The 21,932-nt window shown below is 51.3% G+C and overlaps 1 protein-coding gene across 7 annotated transcripts in view; it reads right to left on the bottom strand.

Moving 5' to 3' along the window:
* DPP3 (dipeptidyl peptidase 3) overlaps nucleotides 1–21,932 on the bottom strand; it is a 36,746-nt gene that overhangs the window by 4,546 nt on the left and 10,268 nt on the right. For 4 of the 7 annotated variants that reach the window (XM_059067936.2, XM_059067942.2, XM_059067941.2 and 1 more), the window contains exons 3-16: nucleotides 19,037–19,126; nucleotides 18,288–18,425; nucleotides 17,629–17,703; nucleotides 16,909–17,002; nucleotides 13,119–13,249; nucleotides 12,879–13,009; nucleotides 12,745–12,803; nucleotides 9,631–9,825; nucleotides 9,300–9,412; nucleotides 8,843–8,935; nucleotides 7,302–7,364; nucleotides 7,078–7,202; nucleotides 6,835–6,955; nucleotides 5,210–5,389 (exon numbers count right to left, since the gene is read on the bottom strand). In XM_059067936.2, the coding sequence (XP_058923919.1) occupies nucleotides 5,210–5,389; nucleotides 6,835–6,955; nucleotides 7,078–7,202; nucleotides 7,302–7,364; nucleotides 8,843–8,935; nucleotides 9,300–9,412; nucleotides 9,631–9,825; nucleotides 12,745–12,803; nucleotides 12,879–13,009; nucleotides 13,119–13,249; nucleotides 16,909–17,002; nucleotides 17,629–17,703; nucleotides 18,288–18,425; nucleotides 19,037–19,126 (1,608 nt within the window). Of the gene's footprint in view, nucleotides 1–3,208; nucleotides 3,485–5,209; nucleotides 5,390–6,834; nucleotides 6,956–7,077; nucleotides 7,203–7,301; nucleotides 7,365–8,842; nucleotides 8,936–9,299; nucleotides 9,413–9,630; nucleotides 9,826–12,744; nucleotides 12,804–12,878; nucleotides 13,010–13,118; nucleotides 13,250–16,908; nucleotides 17,003–17,628; nucleotides 17,704–18,287; nucleotides 18,426–19,036; nucleotides 19,127–19,480; nucleotides 19,607–21,932 lie in introns of those variants that run through there. The other 3 variants (XM_067037626.1, XM_067037625.1, XM_067037624.1) reach the window with 2 other exon arrangements.

The raw sequence follows: 21,932 nt of genomic DNA, 5'->3' as shown, positions 1-21,932 counted from the left end.
ACCATAAATTTTTGCCCACATCCTGTGATTTGCTTTTTCTGCTCGAGTTACATCTGAGATTCATCTGTGTTTGTGCGTGTAGTTATAGTTCACCCTTTTCACGGCTGTACATATTCCACTTACAAACACGCCACAGTTTCATCTCTCCCACTGTTGCTGTGTAACCTGTGCTTTTTGCCCTTTGAGGCTGCTGTGGACATCCTGTACGTCTCCTGATGCTCAGAGGCAGGTTTCCCCAGAGAATCAAGGTCTGGAGGTCAGGTGAATGCTCATCCTCAAAGGACGATGCCCACATTGTTTTCCAGAGTTGCTGCACATGTTTACATTCCCAGAAGCAGGGGCTGGCAGTCCGTCCTGCTCGGCACACCAGGGTGGCATTGACAGTTTTTCATTTTGCCAAGATGGTGGGTGGAAATCTCATGTTTAAGTTGCGCTTTCCTGATGACTAACAAGGTGGAATAACATCCCACAAGTTGGTGGGCTACTTATTTTCCTCTTCTGTTCATGAGTTTGGCCTACTTTTCTGTTGGGTTGTCTTTTCCTCCCTTTTTTTTTTTTTTAAGTTCTTTATATATATATATATATTTTTTTCTTTATATATTTAGGTGCTAACCTTTTGTTAACACATATGTGGTAAATACCCTATCCTAGTTTAAGACTCATCTTGTCACCTCCTTTATGGTAAGTTTTGGTGAATAAAAGTTATTATTATTGTTATTATTTTGGCTGCGCCGCATGGCTTGCGGGATCTTAGTTCTCTGACCAGGGATCAAACACAGTCCCACAGCAGTGGAAGCGCAAAGTCATAACCACTGGACTACCAGAGAAGTCCCTAAAAGACTTTTTTTTTTTTTTTTTTTTTTTCTGTATGCGGGCCTCTCACTGCTGTGGCCTCTCCCGTTGCGGAGCACAGGCTCCGGACGCGCAGGCTCAGCGGCCATGGCTCACGGGCCCAGCCGCCCCGCGGCACGTGGGATCTTCCCAGACCAGGGCACGAACCCGTGTCCCCTGCATCGGCAGGTGGACTCGCAACCACTGCGCCACCAGGGAAACCCCTAAAAGTCATTTTTAATGTAGTTTAAACGATCGATCTCTTCCTTGATGGCTTGCGCTTCTTGTATGGGGAGAAATTCTCCTCCACCCTGAGATCATAAAGATATTCCTTTCTCCGTTTAAAACTTTGTGATTTTAACAAAAACATGTATTGCCTACTGCAATCTATAAAAAGAGTTTTGATGGGAAATAAAGTGTGTGTGTGCTTGTACACCACCCTCCTGACCCCGTCTCTTCTTAATCCTCTCACCTGCTCTCAGGACTTGTTCCTCAGTCTAACAGCGATGGACAACTCTTATCAGTTAAAGAAATTCTTATTGATTCAGAGTTTCCTAGGCATTTTTTATCATAAACAGATATTGACTTTAAAGAGCTTTTTCTAAATCTATTGAGATGATCATGGTTTTTCTCCTTTAATATGGTGATTTTCATAAATATATTTTATAATGTTAAATAAACCTTTCATTTCTGGGATTAAACGCAAATTGATATTTTCTGGATTTGATCTACTAAGATTTTGTTTTAGAATTTTGGCGTTTACATTTTCCTTTCCTGAACTATCTTCGACTTTGGTATCAAGATTAAACTGGCATCTTACAATGAGGTAGAGAACATTCTCTCTTTTTCTATTGTATGGAAGAGTTTATATAAAATTGATACCATCTGTTACTTGAATATTTCGTAGGATTCATCTGTAACACTCTGTGAGCTTATCATTTTTTAAAAATTAATTAATTATTTATTTATTTTTGGTTGCATGGGGTCTTCATTGCTGCACGTGGGCTTTCTCTAGTTGCGGCAAGTGGGGGCTATTCTTTGTTGTGGTGCGGCAGGCTTCTCACTGAGGTGGCTTCTCCTGTTGCAGAGCATGGGCTCTAGGCGCACGGGGTTCAGTAGTTGTGGCTTGCGGGCTCTAGAGTGCAGGCTCAGTAGTTGTGGCGCACGGGCTTAGTTGCTCCGCAGCATGTGAGATCTTCCTGGACCAGGGCTCGAACCTGTGTCCCCTGAATTGGCAGGTGGATACTTAACCACTGAGCCACCAGGCAAGTCCCAGCTTGGCATTTTTTGTATGAAGATTTGAGACCACCGATTTAATTTCTGTAATGGCTATAGGATTATTCAAGTTATCTATTCATGAGTCAATTTTAATGTTATTATTTTTCTAGGAATTTGTCCATTCATCCAAGTTAAAAATGTATTGCCATAAATTTCTGCTATATTTACAGTTATGTCCCCTTTAAATTTCTACTCTTATTTTTTTGGGGGGGCCATGCAGCATGTGGGATCTTAGTTCCCCGACCAGGGACTGAACTCGGGCCCCCTGAGATAGAAGCGCAGAGTCCTAACCACCGGACTACCAGGGAATTCCCATTCTATGATGTTTCTAGACAGGGGTTCTGCTTGTCATTCTTGGTATTTCTAGAGCTTCCTGGATTTATGAATTGGGTCTTTAATCAGTTCTATAAAATTCTCAGCCGTTATCTCTTCTAATATTCCCTCTCTTACCTTTTCTCTCTCCTTTCCTCTTAGAACTTAAGTTTATGTACATTAGACTTTTTCACACTATCCTCCATGTCTCTTAATCTCTCTCATTTTTTTTTTTTTTTGTGTGTGTGTTACACGGGCCTCTCACTGCTGTGGCCTCTCCCGTTGCGGAGCACAGGCTCCGGACGCACAGGCTCAGTGGCCATGGCTCACGGGCTCAGCCGCTCCGCGGCACGTGGGATCTTCCTGGACCAGAGCACGAACCCATGTCCCCTGCATCGGCAGGCGGACTCTCAACCACTGCGCCACCAGGGAAGCTCTAATCGCTCGTTTAAATTTCCTAGTTTTGTGTCTCTGTGCTACATGCTGTATAACTTCCCTTATCTTCAGCTGGATTTAAAACGTGTTTCAGCTGCCTATTTTTAGTTTCAGTGATTATAAAGATTATTGCTAGGAGGTCTATGTGGCTCTCTTCCAAATATCTGACATTTTGTGGCTCTGATCCTTACTTATTTTGCCAATTTGCAGGTGGCAAAGTAGGATTCCTACCAGGGCACCCTCCAGGTAAGCCTCCCCCTCTTAGACCCAGGGTTAGAATGATTTTCCCTAGCTTTGGAGTAATTAAAACCGACTGGGAACTCCTGGGGGAAGGTTAGAGAGAATATCTCACCTTTCTCTCTTCTGCATGATATTTAACACCCAGGATGTGAACACACATTCATCAAGTCGACAGGTTAGACCCCAGGAGCTTAAACCAAAGAACTGGCAACAGGGGTGCTGACGGGACCCAGGTGTTATCATGAACAAGTGAGTAAGGCAGGTAGGTAGTGGACCCGGCAAACTGGAGAGTCATGACATGTCCAAATGTCCAAGTGTGCAAATGCAGTGGCTGCTGCTCAGTTCCAGCCCATCATTCACGTGGGAATTACGTCTATTGATGTCAGACCTTCAAAGAAGTCAGAAATACACATTTGTATCTCACCTCACCAACTTTTACAGTATGGGTGGGCCAAAGCTATGACTGTGTTTGTGACCCATGGCTGAAGCCTTTCCCTATGGAAAAGGCTTCATCTTCCCTGGGGCTGGCTCCTTGCTGTGCTCTTGGCTTTTCCTGGGGGTCTAATAAAAGAAACAGCAACACCAAAAATGCTTCCATATTCCGTATCTTCTGTTAAACTAGTGCAGCAGACACTGTCCATTCTGCTGAATGATTCCTCTCGTACAGAGACCCACCTGCTTCCATCTCTAGAATGGAGTGCTCTGTGTTCACTCACTACTAAGTCACAGTTCAATACTGGCCGAAGATTTGGCAGATTTGACTCCTTTGTCTAGTGACTTATTATTATTATTAATAGACTGTTTTGGAATAATTTTAGATTTACAAAAAAGTTGCAAGGATACTACAGAGAGTTCTCGTGTGCTCCTGGCCCAGTTTTGCCTGTTGTTAACGTCTTACAAAATTGGTACATTTGTATTAACTAAACTCTAGTTATTTAGATTTCACTAGTTTTCCCACTAATGTCCTTTTGCTTTTTTTTTTTTTTTTTTTTTTGGTGGTACGCAGGCCTCTCACTGTTGTGGCCTCTCCCCCTGCGGAGCACAGGCTCCGGACGCGCAGGCTCAGCGGCCATGGCTCACGGGCCCAGCCGCTCCGTGGCATGTGGGATCTTCCCGGACCGGGGCACGAACCCGTGTCCCCTGCACCGGCAGGCAGATTCTCAACCACTGCGCCACCAGGGAAGCCCCGGTCCTTTTTCTATTCCAGAATCTAACCCAAGACACTGCACTGTGTTTTGCATCTAATGATTTTTAATTTCTAATTTTATTTTACTTTAATGGCCAAACATATCTTTTTAGGAAAAATGCCTTACATCCCTTCTGGGAATAGGTGGGAGTACAATCATAAAGAGATATTTGCTGAATTGAAGGCTGGGACTTCTTCAGGTTGAAAAAGCCAGCAGGACCCTGTTCTGACAGAAGGCACTGCCCGGTAAGGAGTGGGTCACCATCAGTGGTCCTCCAGCTTTGTTGAGTGTCAGAATCACCTGGCAGCCTAGTAAACATGCAGGTTCCGGGGCCCCGCACTCAGAATTTCTGAACCAGGAGGTCTGGGATGGAGCCTTTGAATCTGCATGTCCTGGGCGATGCTGCTGCTGGTCCCTGGACCACATTTTGTGTCACACTGGCTTGGATAACACGACATTCTATCGCTCAGTTCCACATATATGTTGTTTCATTTAATTCCTACCAGGTGAGGCAGGTGATGTACCTCATTTAACAGGTGAGAAAAGTGGAGGCCAGCAAGGCAAAGTATGTTACCCCAATTACACAGCTGGTTAGTACTGGCACCAGAACCCCGAAAGGTCTCCTGACTCTAAACATCCCTACATGGGAGGGATGTCAGGGCTGCAGTGACCACTGTCCCTCCCTCCTTCACTCACCAAACTCCAGGCTTCCTCCTTCTGTCTCTCAACCCACCAAGCTCCTTCCAGTCCCAACACCAGGCTTTACGCTTTGTTTCTTCTGCTATCAGATCTTCTAATAGCTGGTTCCTCCTTGGCACTCACATTCCAGCTTAAATACCACCTCCTCCAAGAAACCTTCCCTGTTACAGGGTGGGGAGACAGGGTGAGGCTGAAGGTGGCCTCCAAGGTGAGAGGCCCCCGTTTACCTGGAGTCTCCGCAGGAACCTCTCCAGGGCGGGCTTGCCCACGGTCCGGATCTTGTTGCGGTCAAGGTGGACCTGGGCATCTGGGCGCCCATCGGAGCCTGTGGTGGGAGTGACGGTAACAAGTCCCTCGCCAGCCTCCAGCAAGACCCTCAGGATCACAAACCGGGCCTGCATGTGGGCCTGCCGGGGCCAAAGAGAAAGGAATCATTTGCAACCCCGAGGCAAGAAGTATCAAGAGCTCATTCCAAGGCCTGATATATCATATGTACGCACTAATTGTCAATTATTATTGTCGTTTTATTCTTCCCCAGCCTGTGGGTCCTTTTGTGCCTATTCCTCTCCCCTCAAATGCTTCCCTTCTCCTCTCACAAGGGAGGGCAGGCTGCCCTGGTAGACAGGAAGGCCATTTCCAGGCAGGACCCAGAGCCCTATGTTCCCCTACCACCCCCTCTGCTGCTCCACAGCCCACCCTCATGACAACAGTTACCCCCAGAGGGCCTCTTGCCACCAGGACCCCGAGCATTTTCTTCTCCCCAATCCTGTTTGCATTCAACAGTGGGATCTAGAGGGCACCGTTATCCCCAGTTTACCGATGACAAAACAGAGGCCCAGAGAGGTGAAATGACTTGCTCAGGGTCACACAGCTTGTAGGAGAGAGCAAGGACTAACCCAAGTTTCCTGACTCTAAAATGTGTGTTCTTTTTTTAAAAAAAATAAATTTATTTATTTAAAATTTATTTTTGGCTGTGTTGGGTCTTTGTTGCTGCGCATGGGCTTTCTTTAGTTGAAGTGAGAGGGGGCTACGCTTCGTTGCGGTGCGCGGGCTTCTCATTGCGGTGTCTTCTCTTGTTGCGGAGCTCTAGGCGTGTGGGCTTCAGGAGTTGTGGCACGTGGACTCAGTAGTTGTGGCTCGCGGGCTCTAGAGCGTAGGCTTGGTGGTTGTGGCACACGGGCTTAGTTGCTCCACAGCTTGTGGGATCTTTCTGGACCAGGGCTCGAACCCGTGTCTCCTGCATTGGCAGGCGGGTTCTTAACCACTGCGCCACCAGGGAAGTCCCCGTGTGTTCTTTTGATGACACAATATTGCCTCCTCAAAACAGACTTACTTGACTTGTTAAAAGATTTCAATTGCTTACGCTATCTCTAAAGTACATCTCATCACCGAACAGTGTAGCCTAATGGCTCTGGAGGCAGGCTGCTTGGATTTGAATTCTGATTCTCTTACTTACCAGCAAGTTACTTAATCGCTTTGTGCTTCAATTTCCTCATCTCTAAAATAAGGGTAATAACAGTGCCTACTGGGGACAAATGGGTTAATTCACATAAAGCTCTTAGAACTAAGTGGCACAGAGTAAGTCCTATGCAAGTCATCTGTTAGTGGTCATAGTAAAATCACCTCATCTGATTCACCCTCAAAGGCGGGCAAGGAGGTTATTACTCCCATTTCACAGACAGGGACACCGAGACTCACAACAGTGACGTGACTTGCCCTCATATGCAGTGGACTCTGGGAGCAACCCAGTTTATGCGCCTCGTGGGTACGGTTGTCCCTTCCCTACACCCAGAATCCTGATCTTGGTCCCCACCTCAGGCTCCTCCCTCCTGAGGGGTCCCCTGGCCCCCACCTGTCTCCAGCTGGAGGCCTCCGGGGTGTAGAACTCCAGAGCAAGCAGCCCAGCCCGAACCATGTTGAGCCAGTTCACGTAGACCACATCTTCTGCATCAGCCCCCTCAAAGCCAAAGATCCTGGCGGAGGGAGGGGAAGTGGCGGGGGGGAGGGGGGTCAGAGGCTACCCGGGCCCCGCCCTCCCTGCCAGCACCCCCTCCATCCACAGAGGAGGCCCACCCCCCAGGCCTGCTTCTCCTACTGCAGCACGTGGGGGTTGAGGCAGAGGTAGAGGCCCACGCTCTCTGCACGGCACTCTTCATAGCTGGAGGCGATAGTGCTGAACTTGCTGTCCCAGGTCTCCCCGCTCCGGTACCAGCTCTGAATCTGGGAGGGGAGGCCCAGGAAGCAAGCTTAGGGGTGCCTGCCACCCCCTTGGGCCGCCCCACTCCCAGCACCCCAAGGCTCCGCCGAGGCCACCCTCACCTGTTCCCCTGTCTCTGGGTTGATCACTGTCTCCTGGTCAAAGTTGAATGCTCCTTTCTCATCCTGCAGGAGAACGGTAATGAATGTGGGGCAGGTGAGGGCAAGGTGCCCCTGCCCTGGGCCAGGCCTTCAGCCCTGCATCCAAGTGGCTCAGAAAGGTGACCAGGAGCAGTGAGTGGATGGCAGGAGCAGCAGGTCCACCGACACACTGCTGCCTCCAAACCTGTCCTGTGACACATCTCAGAAGCCCTGGAGGTAGAAGAACGTGAGGCACCTACCCCTGCACAGAGAGTGACACTGCAGGCCAGATGGGGAGGGACATGCCCAAAGTCACATGAAGACTCGGACTCAGTATCTTCAGAGCCCAGCTGGAGATGTCCCAGTGGGTGGACCAGAGAGCCTGGCCGCTCCTCACCTTCTTGGCCCCTCTGCTGGCAGAGGAGGTCACAGCACGTGACTCTGCCTCAGAAGCATCACCCTCACCGTCCTCTCCACGTGCCAAGTGTCTTTCATGCACCATCCATTTCACCCTTGCAACCACCCTCCAAAGAACATTCTATTACTACCCCACTTCACAGAGGAGGAAACTAAGGCTCAGAGACTAAGAACCCCAAAGCGGAATCAGAGCACATAATGTCTGTGCACACTGTCTCTTAACAATAACACCCATTTTCAGAGGGCCTATCGAGTGCCAAGCAAATCCCAGGGCTTTGCCTTTATTCCTCACAAAAGCTATACCGTAGGAGTCAGGAACCCCATTTTACAGATGGGCCCACTGAGGCCCAGGGAGGGGAACTGTCTTGTGCAAGGCCACCGAGGGGCCACGTGTCCCTGCTCCCCTGGGACTTCAAAGTCTGGACAAAGCCCAGTGCCAAGCTGCTCCCCCATAAGCTGCTCTCTGGATCCTCCTGACTTCCAGGCCCAGCCTGTCCCCATTCGGGGAGGCAGCCCCACCCCACAAGGAGCAGGCTCAACCCTGCACTCTCTGACAGCCCTGCCCCACCCACCCCCAGTCACGTCATCCATGCAGCTCCGGGCTGGGGGTCCACAATGGGCTCTTCCCGGCCTGCCAGAAAGGCTGTCTGTCTTCTCATATTCCCTGAGTGGGTGCTTGAGGGGGCTCCAGCCACGCTGGCTGGCCAGGAGAAAGGGGCAGCTCTGGGGAGAAGGGGCCCCCTACAGTACCTGGAAAGGTACAGGCTCCAGGGAACAGCAGTGCAAAGACAGACAGTGCTGCAGCCTCAGGACTAGGGGCTCCAGACACTGCCCACTCCCAGCCTCTCTAGCCCTGGGGCTGCCTGGGTCACACCCTCAGGGCAGGCTTCCCTGGCCTGAGCCAAGCAATCCTTCCTGTGGGGGGACCTTAGCTGGACGGTCCTGCAGGTCCCACTCAATCCTGGGACATCTTGGGGGAGGCTGAGACACTGAGGGTCAAGGCTGGAGCGGCTTCACCCCTGAGGGGCTGACTCTGGAGGAGGGGAGCCGTAGGCCTGGCTCTGCGGAGGCTCCTGCGGGCTCCAGGGCCAGCCCCGTGTTCTTACCTGCACGAAGAGCTTGCCGCTGCCGTGGCCCAGCAGCTCGTGCAGCCCCACCTGCACGTCAAAGGAGGGTCCCTTCCAGCGGATGTACAGGTCCTGCCGAGACAAGCGGAGACCCACGCTGCCCAACGTCCCACCACGGCCACACGGCCTGCCCACACCCCCCGTGCCAGGCCGAGGGCCCATCGTGATGCACATATTTGCTAAAGGCCCACTACACCGGGCACCGCAAAGCCCATCCCATCCTTGCGGCAACCTGCGAAGAAGGGGCTGCCTCCACTGTTTGCCAGCTGGGGAAACAGGGTCCAAAGACACAAGGTCAAAGGTCACAAGCGGGGAAGCAGCAGAGCCAGGCCCGAAGCCGTGTTCTTTCCTCTCCTCTGCACTGGCCTGTCCGCCTTCCTGCATCAGCCGAGGTCAGGCCAGGCCCAGCGCCAGCCCTCGGGCTGCTGGTGCCCACCTTGTCCTCCTCCTCCAGGAAGGTGAGTTTCTCCCGCTGCATGGCGTAGGCCACGGCCAGCACGTTCCCCAGCGACACATTCTTGAAGCCTTCCGTCTGCCTTAGGTCGTCATCTGGAGAAGGCGGGGGCGGGGACCAGGGAGAAGGGACAAAGGTCAAGGGTCTCAGATGAGGAGTCTGGAGAAGAGGGACATGCCGGGATGGTGAGCGGAGCAGGGTGATTTGTGGCCAGGGTGAGTGTGTGGAGGCGGAGGGTGCGACTCTCAGTGGGGTCTGCTGGGGGTTTGGGCCATCCTGTCGTGTTTGAGGGGCAGGGCCCGCGGAAGCTCACAGTTGGGGATGTTGATGCCGGCAGGGATGCCAGAGCCGGCGAAGGTGAGAACATCCAGGGAGGTGAAGTCGGGGGTGAGGAACTTGTCCTTCTCGAAGGCTGGGGGCCAGGGAAGCTCCTTCAACAGCTGCTCCGCACTTGCCACCAGCCACTCAAACTTGGCACTCATGTTCTTGTTCACCATGGCCACAAAGCCTGTCGGGGGACAGAGTGGGCTGTGGGTTGGCAGGGTTTGGAAGGGATCCCACGCCCCCCTCAACCCCTCTAACCCTCCAGCCGTCATGCAGGTATTGAACGCCTGCTGTGCACAGTGACCCGGTGCTGGCCACTCGGGAGAACAGTGACCCAGGCCTGGGCCCTGCCTCCACGAGGTCACTGCTTTGGGATGGGTGGGGTACAGAGAGAAGGCTTCGCTGAGTAACACCTGAGGTGGATCTTAAAGGAGATTGTGGGGAGTACATAGGGGATGATGGGGAAAGGATCAGATGCCCAGTGCAAGGGACGACGTGAACAAAAAAAGACGCTCTCCTTTTCGGGGGACCTGTGAACTGTCCTGCACGGCTAGCGCACCTGGCTTATGCGGTGCTGAGTGAGGCTGCTGCACAGGCGGCTGGGACTGATCCTTTCCGATTCAGTGCAGTTCGAGTTCCTGGCTCAAAGCAGTGTTTCCAAAATTGTACTCCGTAGAACACATTTTCTATGAGAGCCTTCATAAAGCAAGACCTCCCTGGTCAGATAAGCTTGAACAACACTACACACTCTACCTCCATCTTCTTAAAGGTTCGCAATGCACATTTGCACGTTAAAGGTACTGCAGAGTCCCGCAAGCAGAGACTCCCTGCGGCTCAGCAACAAATCCTTCTTGATGTAATTCCTGCTAACCCTGCAGGGACTACGCCCTGGAAAGGCCTGACCTAGACTGAGGAAGGGGTCAACCTTAACCTGGCCAAGGGATGGGCTTGGCAATGCCCCTCCATCTGGATTCGCTCTGTCTGATGAAATCATCACACCAGGGCAGGAAGAGAGGATGATTAAAATAGCAAAGAAGGAAAAGAGACCTAAATAAATGTCCAGTGATTGGGGATTATTAAATAAATCAGGGGGCAGCTATGTGATGGCATGCCATGTAGCTATTAGATATGTAGTACAATATCAAATGTTGTGGGAAATTATTTATGATATATTGTGAATACTATACACCTATTAAAAAGAATGTGATAGGTCTATATGTACTGATAGGAAAAATATCCACGATGCATGATTAAGTGAAAAAAGCAAGTGACAGAATAATACACAGAATATAATCTCATTTATCTGGATGAGTTAAAAGGAATGCGTGGGGACTTCCCTGGTGGCGCAGTGGTTAAGAATCCGCCTGCCAATGCAGGGAACACGGGTTTGAGCCCTGGTCTGGGAAGATCCCACATGCCACAGAGCAACTAAGCCCGTGCGCCACAACTACTGAGCCTATGCTCTAGGGCCCGTGAGCCATAACTATTGAGCCCACATGCCACAATTACTGAAGCCCGTGCGCCTAGAGCCCGTGCTCTGTAACAAGAGAAGCCACCGCAATGAAAAGCCTGCGTGCCACAACAAAGACCCAACGCAGCCAAAAATAAATAAATTTATTTAAAAAAAAAAAAAAAAAAAAAGGAGTGTGTGTGTGTGAATGCTTCGACAAAGTCCGGGAAGGACCTGTACTCAACTGTGAACTGTGGTGATCTCAGGAGGGGTGTGGCATAGGAGAGGGTAGTAAAGGAGGGATTTCACATTTTATCCGATATACATCTGTACTGTTCCGATTACTTGCAACAAACGCAGATTTTACAGTCAATGATTTTTTTTAAAAAAATATTTATTTTATTTTGACTGTCTTGGGTCTTAGTTGCGGCACACGGGCTCTCTAGTTGTGAAACATGGGCTTGCTATTTAGTTGCCCCACGGCATGTGGGATCTCAGTTCCCAGACCAGGGATCGAACCCATGTCCCTTGCGTTGGAAGGCAGATTCTTAACCACTGGACCACCAGGGAAGTCCTACACGCAGATCTTAAATCACACACACACGTTTATAAGCATAGCAATATATAAAAACAGAAGGCAAAAAGTACATTCCAAATTTTAACCTTGGGGTGGGTACAATCACAGTTGATTTTTTTTTGGTCTGTATTTTCATAATTTTTGACCATGAACAGAGACTACTTTTCTAATAATCACAATGAGTTACGTAAAAAGGGGGGGACCTCTGAGACTGAGGCTGCTGAGGAGGCCCTGGGGCCTTGGCCCTCGGAGCAGGCCTGGCAAATCAGGACCCAGGCAGGAAAGCTGTGCGTGTGCACACCTGTCCCACCCTCCAGCCCCTGGACTGCCTGTTCCTTATGCCTTGTCCCTGGGTCTGGATCTCTGGGCTCAGATCCAAGCCTTCATGGGCTGTCGGGGCTTTCCTCTCTCCTCCAAGGCTAATCTCGCGGGCTTTTGGCAGCTGGATGCTCCAGACTCTACATCCAGGGGCTGGGGAGGATAAAGCTTTGCAGAAACAAGTCTAAATCCTCAGGCTGAATGCCTTGCCCTGCACTAGTGGGTCCCATGGGGGCGTGGGCACAAGGGCCGACGCAGCCTGCCACCTGCCCTGAGATGACAGCAGCTGAGTCAAGTTCACAGTCCCAGTGTTAATTCTGTTCCCATCAACCCAGCACCGTTTCCGTGCCTGGCATTGTGCTGAGCCGTCTGCATATAATACCTCACTTCCCACGACACCCAAAAAGCAGTGATGGATGTGCAGAGGTGGGGTTAAGTGGCTCAAGGTCACACAGCCATTAAGTGACAAAGCTGGAGCCTATGCCTGGACCAGACACGAGAGGCAGCTCAGCAAAGTGGATCAGAGCCAAGATGCCTGAGCTAGGCCACCCACCACCAGTGCCTCAGTTCCCACATCTGTGAAGTGAGGAGAGACATTCTCATAGGATGATGGTGTCAAAATGAGCTAGGTGTCCAGTACATGGCAAATCATCAATGGCTGTTGTCATTATTACTGCTGAGGGAGGAGTGGGGAGGGGAGAGTCCTCAGGGGACAAGGGTAAGGGTTTCCATCTGACCTCCCACCTCCCAGAAGTTACCTTCAAACTCTCCACGGGAGCCAAAGGGGTCTCGGTAGCTCTCGATGAACCCGATGTAACTGGGGGAGAGAAGGGCTGAGATGGAGGCAGGGCAGGGGGTGGGGGGCAGGGCGGGGTGAAGGCTGGCGCCTCACCTCTCCACAATGGGGCCTTTGTCCTGGATCCAGAAGCGAGAGCCCTTCTTGTGGGCCTCGATAGAGCCGTGGGTGAAGCTTTCTATGTACTGGGCCAGCATCTGCTCCTGCTGGCTGGTGGCTGCATAGGCCTGGGGGTGAGCAAGGGTTGGTCAGCCTCAAGCCACCCACCCATCCCCATACCCGCCTTTGCTGCCCTGAGGGGCCTGGAGAAGCACCTCAGCCTCCAGCCAGCCCTACCTTGGCTTTCTCCAGATGCTCCACCACCTTCTGGAGGATGGGTGCATAGTCTCCCCGGGTCACCCGGAAACTGCTTCCCTGGAATTCATAGCTCTTCAGCTTGGAATTCATTTCGGAGTCCAGAATAGGCTCTGAGGGAAAAAGGATGGCTCAGGGAAAAGGCTAATATAAGACACCCCAGCAGGCTTCCTGCTGTGACACTCCTTTACTCTAAGATCTTCGATGGCTCCCCACTGCCCACAGAAATTAGTAAAAACTTTCATCTTCAAAAATATAGATATTGGGTTGGCCAAAAGGTCGTTCGGCTTTTTCCGTACCACCTTACAGAAAAACCCAAACTGTTTGGCCAACCCAATATTATGTTACATGAAATGTTCTAAGTGATTTACATGTTAACTCATTTAAGCCTTGCATCAGCTCTGTGGGGAGAGGAAAATTATTGTCTCTATTCTACAGATGGGGAAGCTAAGGCACCAACAGGTTAAGTCAGTTTTTGAAGGTCACACAGCAGCAAGTAGCAGAGTCAGATTCAAACCCAGTGTGGCAGATTGTATTTAAAAAGCTAGCCATATCCTAGATGTAATCACAAGAGTCCTTATAAGGAGGAGACAGGATGGTGAAGGGAGGTAGGAGATGTGATGAGAGTAGAAAGAAGGGGGAGAGATGTGAGGAAAGGGCCACAAGCCGAGGAATGCAGGTAGCTTCTAGAAGCAGAAAGAGGCAAGGAAACAGATTTCCCCTGAAGGATCCAGAAGGAACTGGAGTCTTCTTTTAGACTTTGGACCTCCGAACTGTAACAGAATAAATTTGTGTTGTTTTATGCCATTAAATTTGTGGTGATTTGTTACAGGAGCAATGGGATTTTTTTTTTTTTAAGGATTTTATTTTTTTCGCTGTGTTGGGTCTTTGTTGCTGCACGTGGGCTTTCTCTAGTTGTGGCAAGCCTTCGTTGAGGTGCGCGGGCTTCTCATTGCGGTGGCTTCTCTTATTGCAGAACAGGGGCTCTAGGCATGCGGGCTTCAGTAGCTGTGACTCACAGACTCTAGAGTGCGGGCTTCAGTAGCTGTGGCGCACGGGCTTAGTTGCTCCATGGCATGTGGGATCTTCCCGGACCAGGGCTCGAACCCGTGTCCCCTGCATCAGCAGGTGGATTCTTAACGACTGCGCCACCAGAAAGTCCGCAATGGGATATTAACACTGTTGTATTTTGCCTGTTGTCTCTGATCTAGACAACATACTTCTAGTTTATATTAAAAAAAAAAAAAGATGGCCACAGTATCTCCCATCTCCCCAAGTGATTTCTCCTATCAGCACTTCTCCTCTTGAAGCGGGGCAGGCAGGCTTGTGGCTACAGCAGAAGTGACGCCATGTGACTGCCGAGGCTAGGTCATAAACGGCGACACAGCGCCTGCCTGGCTCTCCTGGGGTGTTCGCTCCGGAGCCCAGACACCATGAGAAGTATGAAGATGCTGTGTGAGGTGTTTTGGTTGACAGCCCCAGCTGAGGTCCCAGCCAACAGCTAACATCTACCGCTGGACGTGTGAGTCGGTGAGCAGGCAGAGGATTCAGCCTAGCTGTTGAGTCACCCCCCACCTCTAAGTCTTCCCAGCTGAGGCCTCAGACATTGTCAGCCAGAGACATGCTCTTCCTAGCGTGCCTCATCCAAATTCCTGACCCACAGAGTCCAGGAGCATGAAAAGGTGGCTTTATATCACTAAACAAGTGGGGGTGTTTGTTACATCAGGCAGCCTGGCTCCAGAGCCACACTTTTTTTTTTTTTTTTTTTTGCGGTACGCATACCTCTCACCATTGTGACCTCTCCCGTTGCGGAGCACAGGCTCTGGATGCGCAGGCTCAGCGGCCATGGCTCACGGGCCCAGCCGCACCGCAGCATGTGGGATCTTCCCGGACCGGGGCACGAACCCGCGTCCCCTGCATCGGCAGGCGGACTCTCAACCACTGCGCCACCAGGGAAGCCCCAGAGCCACACTCTTAACCACTGTCCTCTGCTGCATCCTATAGGCCCAGCTCATATTCCCGTGTGATCTCCTCCTATTCCCTTGAACCCTTATCCTCTTCCCTAGTCAAATCAAACTACGTGTGTGCTGATCCCTAAACTTTCCCACCACCTTGCTCTGGCTCATGCTGTTCCCTCCACCAGGAGTGCTGTTCCCGACCTGTCCTCCTTTCCTTGGTATCTGAGGATCAACCAAGGCCCAGCTGCTGAGAAGGCACCGGTGAATGAAACACAGAGTTCCTCCTCTCAAGGAGCTTGAAGTCAACAGAAAAATAACTGGGAAATTACTGGGCGTGCTGATGAGCAAAGAGGCTGTGGAAAGACAGGGAAAGGTCCTGGGAAGGTGAGGTCCAAGCCTGGCCTACAGGACAATTAGGGTTCACCAGTGGAACACCTAGAGGGGAGGGAGGACATTCCAAGGGGGAATGGGGAACAGACCGTGCAAAGGCCCGGAGGGGGTAGGTGAGAACATGCGGTTTTCAGGGAATTGGAAGCTGCTGAGCGTGGCTGCAGCCCAGAGTCTAAGTGGGAGGCTGGGGCAGGGAGGTGGGAGGTGGGAAGTGGGTGGGGAAGGGAGGGTGGGGTTACAAAGGTCCTCACAGGGGCCTGGATGCTTCTCTTAATGCTGCATCTGTATCCCCCTCACCTGGTAACAGACTCCGGTTTTCTTTTGAGAACCACCCCCTCACAACCACCCCAAGTCCAGGTGGTGGGTCCACCTGGCTGTGAGTCCACCTGGCTGTGAGGTAGGCTTGGGACCAGGGTCCCTTAACCACAAGGACTGATTCACAGGTAAACAGGGGACCCGAAACAGAGAAACTTGAGCCACTCCCAGAAGTTAAGACACTACTTTGGGGAGAAAAGGGCTCTCTTTGCTGGAATGGCCCAGCTGGTGGCTATCAGGCTGTGTGTTTTGGTTGACAGCCCCAGCCGAGGTCCCAGCCAACAGCTAACATCTACCACTGGACATGCAGATGGGAGCAGCCTGCTGTGGGTGAAGTCAAAGAGAGCTGAGCCAAGAGACAGAGAGAGAAATTTCTGAGAATACTGTCTGAGCAGCTGGATCCAGCTGTGCCTGAAGCTATTGTATTCTGGGCTTCTTAATTACTCAAGCCTATGAAGTCCCCTTTGCTGCAGGCAAATTTGAAATAGGTTTCCTCACTTATAACCAAGAAATTCCAAATGATGGAGCCCTTAGAAGTGCATCTGGGCTTTGCCTTGAAGGTACTTTGGGAGATACTTAGGAAGTGGATTTTAGTAAGTTCACCACCCCCACCTTTCTGTATTCTCCCCAACCTCCGAGACACGCATGGTCACCTCTTCCATTAAGCCTTCACTGATGTGCAGTTTGGATTTCTCCTCTAGGCTGTCATGGGACATATGGTCCAGCCTCTACTTCCATTGTTTACATGGATTGTTATCTTCTGTGCCACTGCCTGGAGGATGGGGACCATGGCCAACAGGTGGCCCCTGTCAGAGGCTTGCAGCAGTGATGTTCACCAAGTGGAACAAAGGCCCTTCCCCTGCCCTCATGCCTCCACTTAGCTTTACATCACCACCAGCACTGCGGCTGGGGGTGCTCACCTCACAGGAACACCATTTGCTGAGCACTAGGGCTTGCACCCAGCAAGCCTTCAATCAACATCTGCCATAACTATTACAACTGTGGTTACTCCCTGCAGCTACCGTAGTTGGCTAACCCCTGTACTGGGTTCTGGCCCCCTCCACGCTGGTCCAGGGACACAGGAAGGAGGAGAAGGGGCGTGAGCTCACCTGTGCTCAGCACAGAAGCCAACCGCACCTCGTAGCAGGGCTTCCCATCCTGGCTGACCTCCTTGAAGAGCCGTGTGTTGTAGGCACTGAGGTTCTGGAAAAGACCAGGGCAGGGGTTTGGGGGAGAGTAAGTCCAGAGCGGGCTGTGGGGTGGGGGGAGGGAAAGTGGGTCACACCACAGAGAGAAGATACACAGGTAAAGCAGTCCAGGGCCTCCGGTGGACCTGCCTGAGTTGTCTGCGAGGGGAGAGAGCAGGGTGGGCAGGCCAGGGCAGACTCCGGCTCTGCTCAGTACACTGAGTGCTAACTTATACTAAGCGCTGTGCAAGACACTGCGTGACCTCAGCTAACCCGGGGTACAGGAGGCAGGTCCCATTCCACAGATAAGGAAATGTCGCTGTGTGGCTGAGCTGGGAGGTGAAAGTGACACACGGATGCCAGAGCCAAAGCCAAGCAGCTCTGATGTTCTGTGTCCTCCTGCCCTGAGGCTGTCACAAGGCCCTTCAGCCCAGGGTGGGGCAGGGGCGGCTCTATCAGGGCACACACAGGGGGACATCTTCATTCAAGCCAGGCTGACCCTTAGACGAGGATTCCCAAGTCTTCTCCACCTCAAGGACGCAAGATGCCCATGCCTCTGGGCCCAAGCTGAGACCCAGGAGTGGGCGCCAGTGCCAAGGGGACCCCAACAAACCACCACCCCAAGTTCCCCAACCCCCAAACCTGTGAGTCCAGAAAGTCTTGGGCTAGTTTGGCATCTTCCATGGTACAGTTCCCAGAGAAATAGGTGGTGACTCCCTGTGGGGGAAGGGGCAGATGGGAAATAGGAGTTGCCGAGTTGGGTTGGGGAAGCTAGCGAATTCCTTCCCGCCACCCTCTCCAGCCTCTGGCTTCCTCCACTTCCTCTCAGCAGCCTCCACTGTCCCTCTCCAACTCTTTCCAGGGGGAAAAAAATTACAAAACAAACAACAAACAGAGGCCCAAGTCCAGCCTTCCTGCAGCTCTGTGCCAGCCTCTCGCGGGCCCGCCCCTAAGGTTTGCCGCATCCCTCACCCCACGCAGCTCCCAAGCAGCCTTCAGAGGTGGGAAGCTTTGGCCCCCTCCTTTCCCATGCCCCCTCCTCAGCTCCCTCCAGCTCTCAGCTTCTCTCCTTCCTTCATCCTGCACATGGCATCCCAGGATGTCAGAACTGGGAGGGCATTCAGAAAGCGTTCCATCCAAGCTGCTTACAGATGATGACGCTGAGGCCTGCAGTGGAGGGCACTTGGCCTCAAGCGTGACGGACAGCCCGCTGCCTCCCCATCGGGTGCCCCTCCCTCCATACCAGGCGGCCCCCAAGGATGCCCTCCACTCCCCAGTGTGGCTGGCGGGGGGGGCCTCACCTCCTTCCCCAGCCCGAGGTGTCGAAGCCTCGATTCCAGAGAGAACATGAGCTCCCCGCAGGTCTGCCAGAGGCCCCCGACTTCCTCCGGATGCTGCTCCGCGGCCTTACTACCCAGGATCACACGTTCCAGCTTCTCCTGCAGGGGAAGGGAGGCCCGTGGCCTGGCCACACCACCCGGACCTGCCTCCTGGAGCACCCCCCTCCCCGCCCCCATCGACCCCCAAGCTCTTCTCCCACAGTCTAAGACCTGCTGGCTCAGAGTGCAGTTGACAGACCAGCAGCATTGACATTGCCCGAGAAATGCAGACCCTCACGCCCCACCTGCTCAGGCCTGCTGGGTCAGAAGCTGCACTTCAACAAGCTCGCCAGGCAATTCATGCACTCAGTAGGGGCTGAGAGCCCTGGTGTAAGAGCTGCCTCTGCCCCAGATGGGCCTGAGCCCCGTGGTCCCAGAGGGGGACTCCTCATGCCCAGGCTCCTCCGCTGTCCTCAGTGGTGACCGGCAGGCTCCGTCTCTGCAGCACCTAACAGCGCACAGAGCCCTTTCACAGCCTCCGCTCATTCGTCCCTCGGGTCAGCAGGGTCAGGAGGTGGCTGCAGCACCCAAGACCGTGCAGCGTGGTAGTGACAAGGTCAAAGCTCCTCTCAGGCCCCGACTCTCACTGGGGCTCCATCTGCTGCATGCCCCACCCCCCCCCATCCCACCGGCCCCAAACTGCCCACCTTCCCCAGCCCTCTTCAGCTCACCTTGGGCAGGTTGGGAACAAACTTGGTGTCACCAAAGGACTTGTAGTTGCCCATGTTGGAGTAGACACCTGCAGTGTAGACCAGGAACGCCTGGGGGAAAGGGGGTCAGAGGAAGCACAGCCTCCCTACCCTACGGAGGTTCCCTCCTGGGATATTAACACCCCAGAGGAAGCAGTATGGGTGAGGCTGGGAGACTGGCGGGGCAGGACCCACATCGTGGGAGGCCCCAGTCTGGCCACAACATGCTTTCACAGCCCAGTCTTCACACACCCATCGTCCAGCCAAACTGGTCTTCTCAACAGCTACCAAATCCATCCAAGCCCTCATGCACCTTGTTCCCTTTACATCAGCACCCTCTCAGCCACCTGCGGCCCTCTCATGTGATCCCTGAGGTCCAGTGCAAACACCACCTCCTTCTGCAGGAAACCTGTCCACAGCCCTCACCTGGCAGGCAGCCAGCACCGGAAGCATCAAACGTTAGTGCTGGAGGTGCCTTGGTCAACTACTCTATGGCTTTTGCTGGCCCCAAATCTAGTCTCCCTTCCTCTGGCAATAAGGCCTCACATCTTTCTTTTAGGATAGGGTGAAATCTCCCTTCCCCAACTCCAAGGGTGGGCACAGGCCCAAGCTGGCCAATAAGAGTCCAACCAGGAAATTTCCCAGCAGCAACAAGCCTCTGTTTCACACCAAGAATCATCAAGCCTGAAGCCCCAGGAGCTCCCCTACTGAGGTGACGGAAGAAAGCAAAGCTGAGAGATGAAGACTGCATCACCATGGTATCACCGAGTCCCTGAATCTAGTCGTGCCTGAAGCCTCCCTAGCCCTGGACTTTTCAATCATGTGAGCCAGTAATTCTCTCTTTTTAAAAATAGACTTTAAAAAATATTCTATAGGGCTTCCCTGGTGGCGCAGTGGTTGAGAATCCGCCTGCCGATGCAGGGGACACGGGTTCGTGCCCCGGTCCGGGAAGATCCCACATACCGCGGAGCAGCTGGGCCCGTGAGCCATGGCCGCTGAGCCTGCGCTCCGCAACGGGAGAGGCCACAACAGTGAGAGGCCCACGTACCGCAAAAAAAAAAAAAAAAAAAAAAAAAAAAAAAAAAAAATTCTATAGAGTAGGTTTAGGTTCCCAGCAAAACTGAGCAGCAGGTACAGGGATTACTCCAAAGTCCCCTATCCCCACACAGGCACAGCCTCCCCCATTTTAATAGCCCACACTAGACTGGTGCATTTCTTAGAACTGATGAACCTACATTGACACCTCATCACCCAAAGGTCATAGTTTACATTAGGGTTCACTCTTGGCGTTGTACATTCTATGGGTTTAGACAGATGTAAAATGACATATATCTACCATTATGTATGATACATTACTCTGTATTATACAGAGTAGTTTCAGTGTCCTAAAAACCCTCTGTGCTCGTCCTCCCTCCCAACGCCTGGCAACTACTGATCTTTTTACTATCTCCATAGTTTTAACTTTTCCAAGATATCATATAGTTGGAATCATACAGTATGTGCCCTTTTCAGGTTGGTTTCTTTCACCCAGTAATATGCATTTAACTTGCTCCATGTCTTTTCGTGGCTTGATAGCTCATTTCTTTTTAGCACTAGATAATGTTCCATCGTCTGAGGTACCACAGTTTGTTATTGATTCAGCCACTGAAGAACACCTCAGTTACTTCCAAGTTTTGACAGTTATGAATACAGCTGCTATAAAAATCGTGTGCAGGTTTTTCTGTGGACATAAATTTTCACTTCAAGTTTTCACCTTGGTAAATACCAAGGAGCATTACTGCTGAATCGTATGGCAAGAGTACGTTTAATTTTATAAGGAAGTGCCAAATTCTCTTCCAAAGTGGTTGTACCATTTTGCATTCCCACCAGCAATGAACAAAAGTTCCTATTGTTCCACATCCTTGCCAATATTTGGTGTTGTTGGTGTTTTAGATTTTGGCCGATCTAATAAGTATATAATGGCATCTTGTTTTGTTTAAAGATGTTGGGGGGAGGAGTTTATTAATTAATTAATTAATTTTTGCTGTGTTGGATCTTTCTGTGCGAGGGCTTTCTCTAGTTGCGGCAAGCGGGGGCCACTCTTCATCGCGGTGTGCGGGCCTCTCACTATCGCGGCCTCTCTTGTTGCGGAGCACAGGCTCCAGATGCGTAGGCTCAGTAGTTGTAGCTCACGGGCCTAGTTGCTCCGCAGCATGTGGGATCCTCCCAGACCAGGGCTCGAACCTGTGTCCCCTGCATTAGCAGGCAGATTCTCAACCACTGCACCACCAGGGAAGCCCGGCATCTTGTTTTTTAAGTTTGCAATTCCCTAATGACATACGATGTGGAGCATCTTTCCATATGATTATTTTCCATCCGCATATCTTCTTTGGTGAAATATCTGTTAAGGTTTTTGGTCCATTTTTAAATCGGGTTGCTTGTTTTCTTACTGTTGAGTTTTAAGAGTTCTTTGTACATCTTGGGTAACAGTCCTTTATTAGACATATATTTGCAAATACTTTCTCCCAGTCTGTGACTTATCTTTTCATTCTCTTGACAGTATCTTACACAGAGCAAAAAACTTTAATTTTAGTAAGTTCAGCTTATCAATTATTTCTTTCATGGATCATACTTGGTGTCGTATCTAAAAAGTCACCTGCATACCCAAGGTCATCTAGATTTTCTCCTATGTTATCTTCTGGGGGTTTTACAGTTTTGTATTTAACATTTAAGGCTGTGATTCATTTTGAGTTAATTTTTGTGAAGGATGTAAGGTCTGTGTCTAGATTCTTCTTTCTTTTTTTTCTAACATATGGATGTCCAGTTGTTCTAGCACCATCTATTGAAAAGACTTTTTTGTTTCATTGTATTGCCTTTGCTCTTTGTCAAAGATTTGTTG

Source organism: Kogia breviceps, chromosome 7, assembly GCF_026419965.1.
Source record: "Kogia breviceps isolate mKogBre1 chromosome 7, mKogBre1 haplotype 1, whole genome shotgun sequence".
In the NCBI taxonomy this organism is placed as follows: domain Eukaryota; kingdom Metazoa; phylum Chordata; class Mammalia; order Artiodactyla; family Physeteridae; genus Kogia; species Kogia breviceps.
This window is presented reverse-complemented; position numbering and strand designations above follow the sequence as displayed.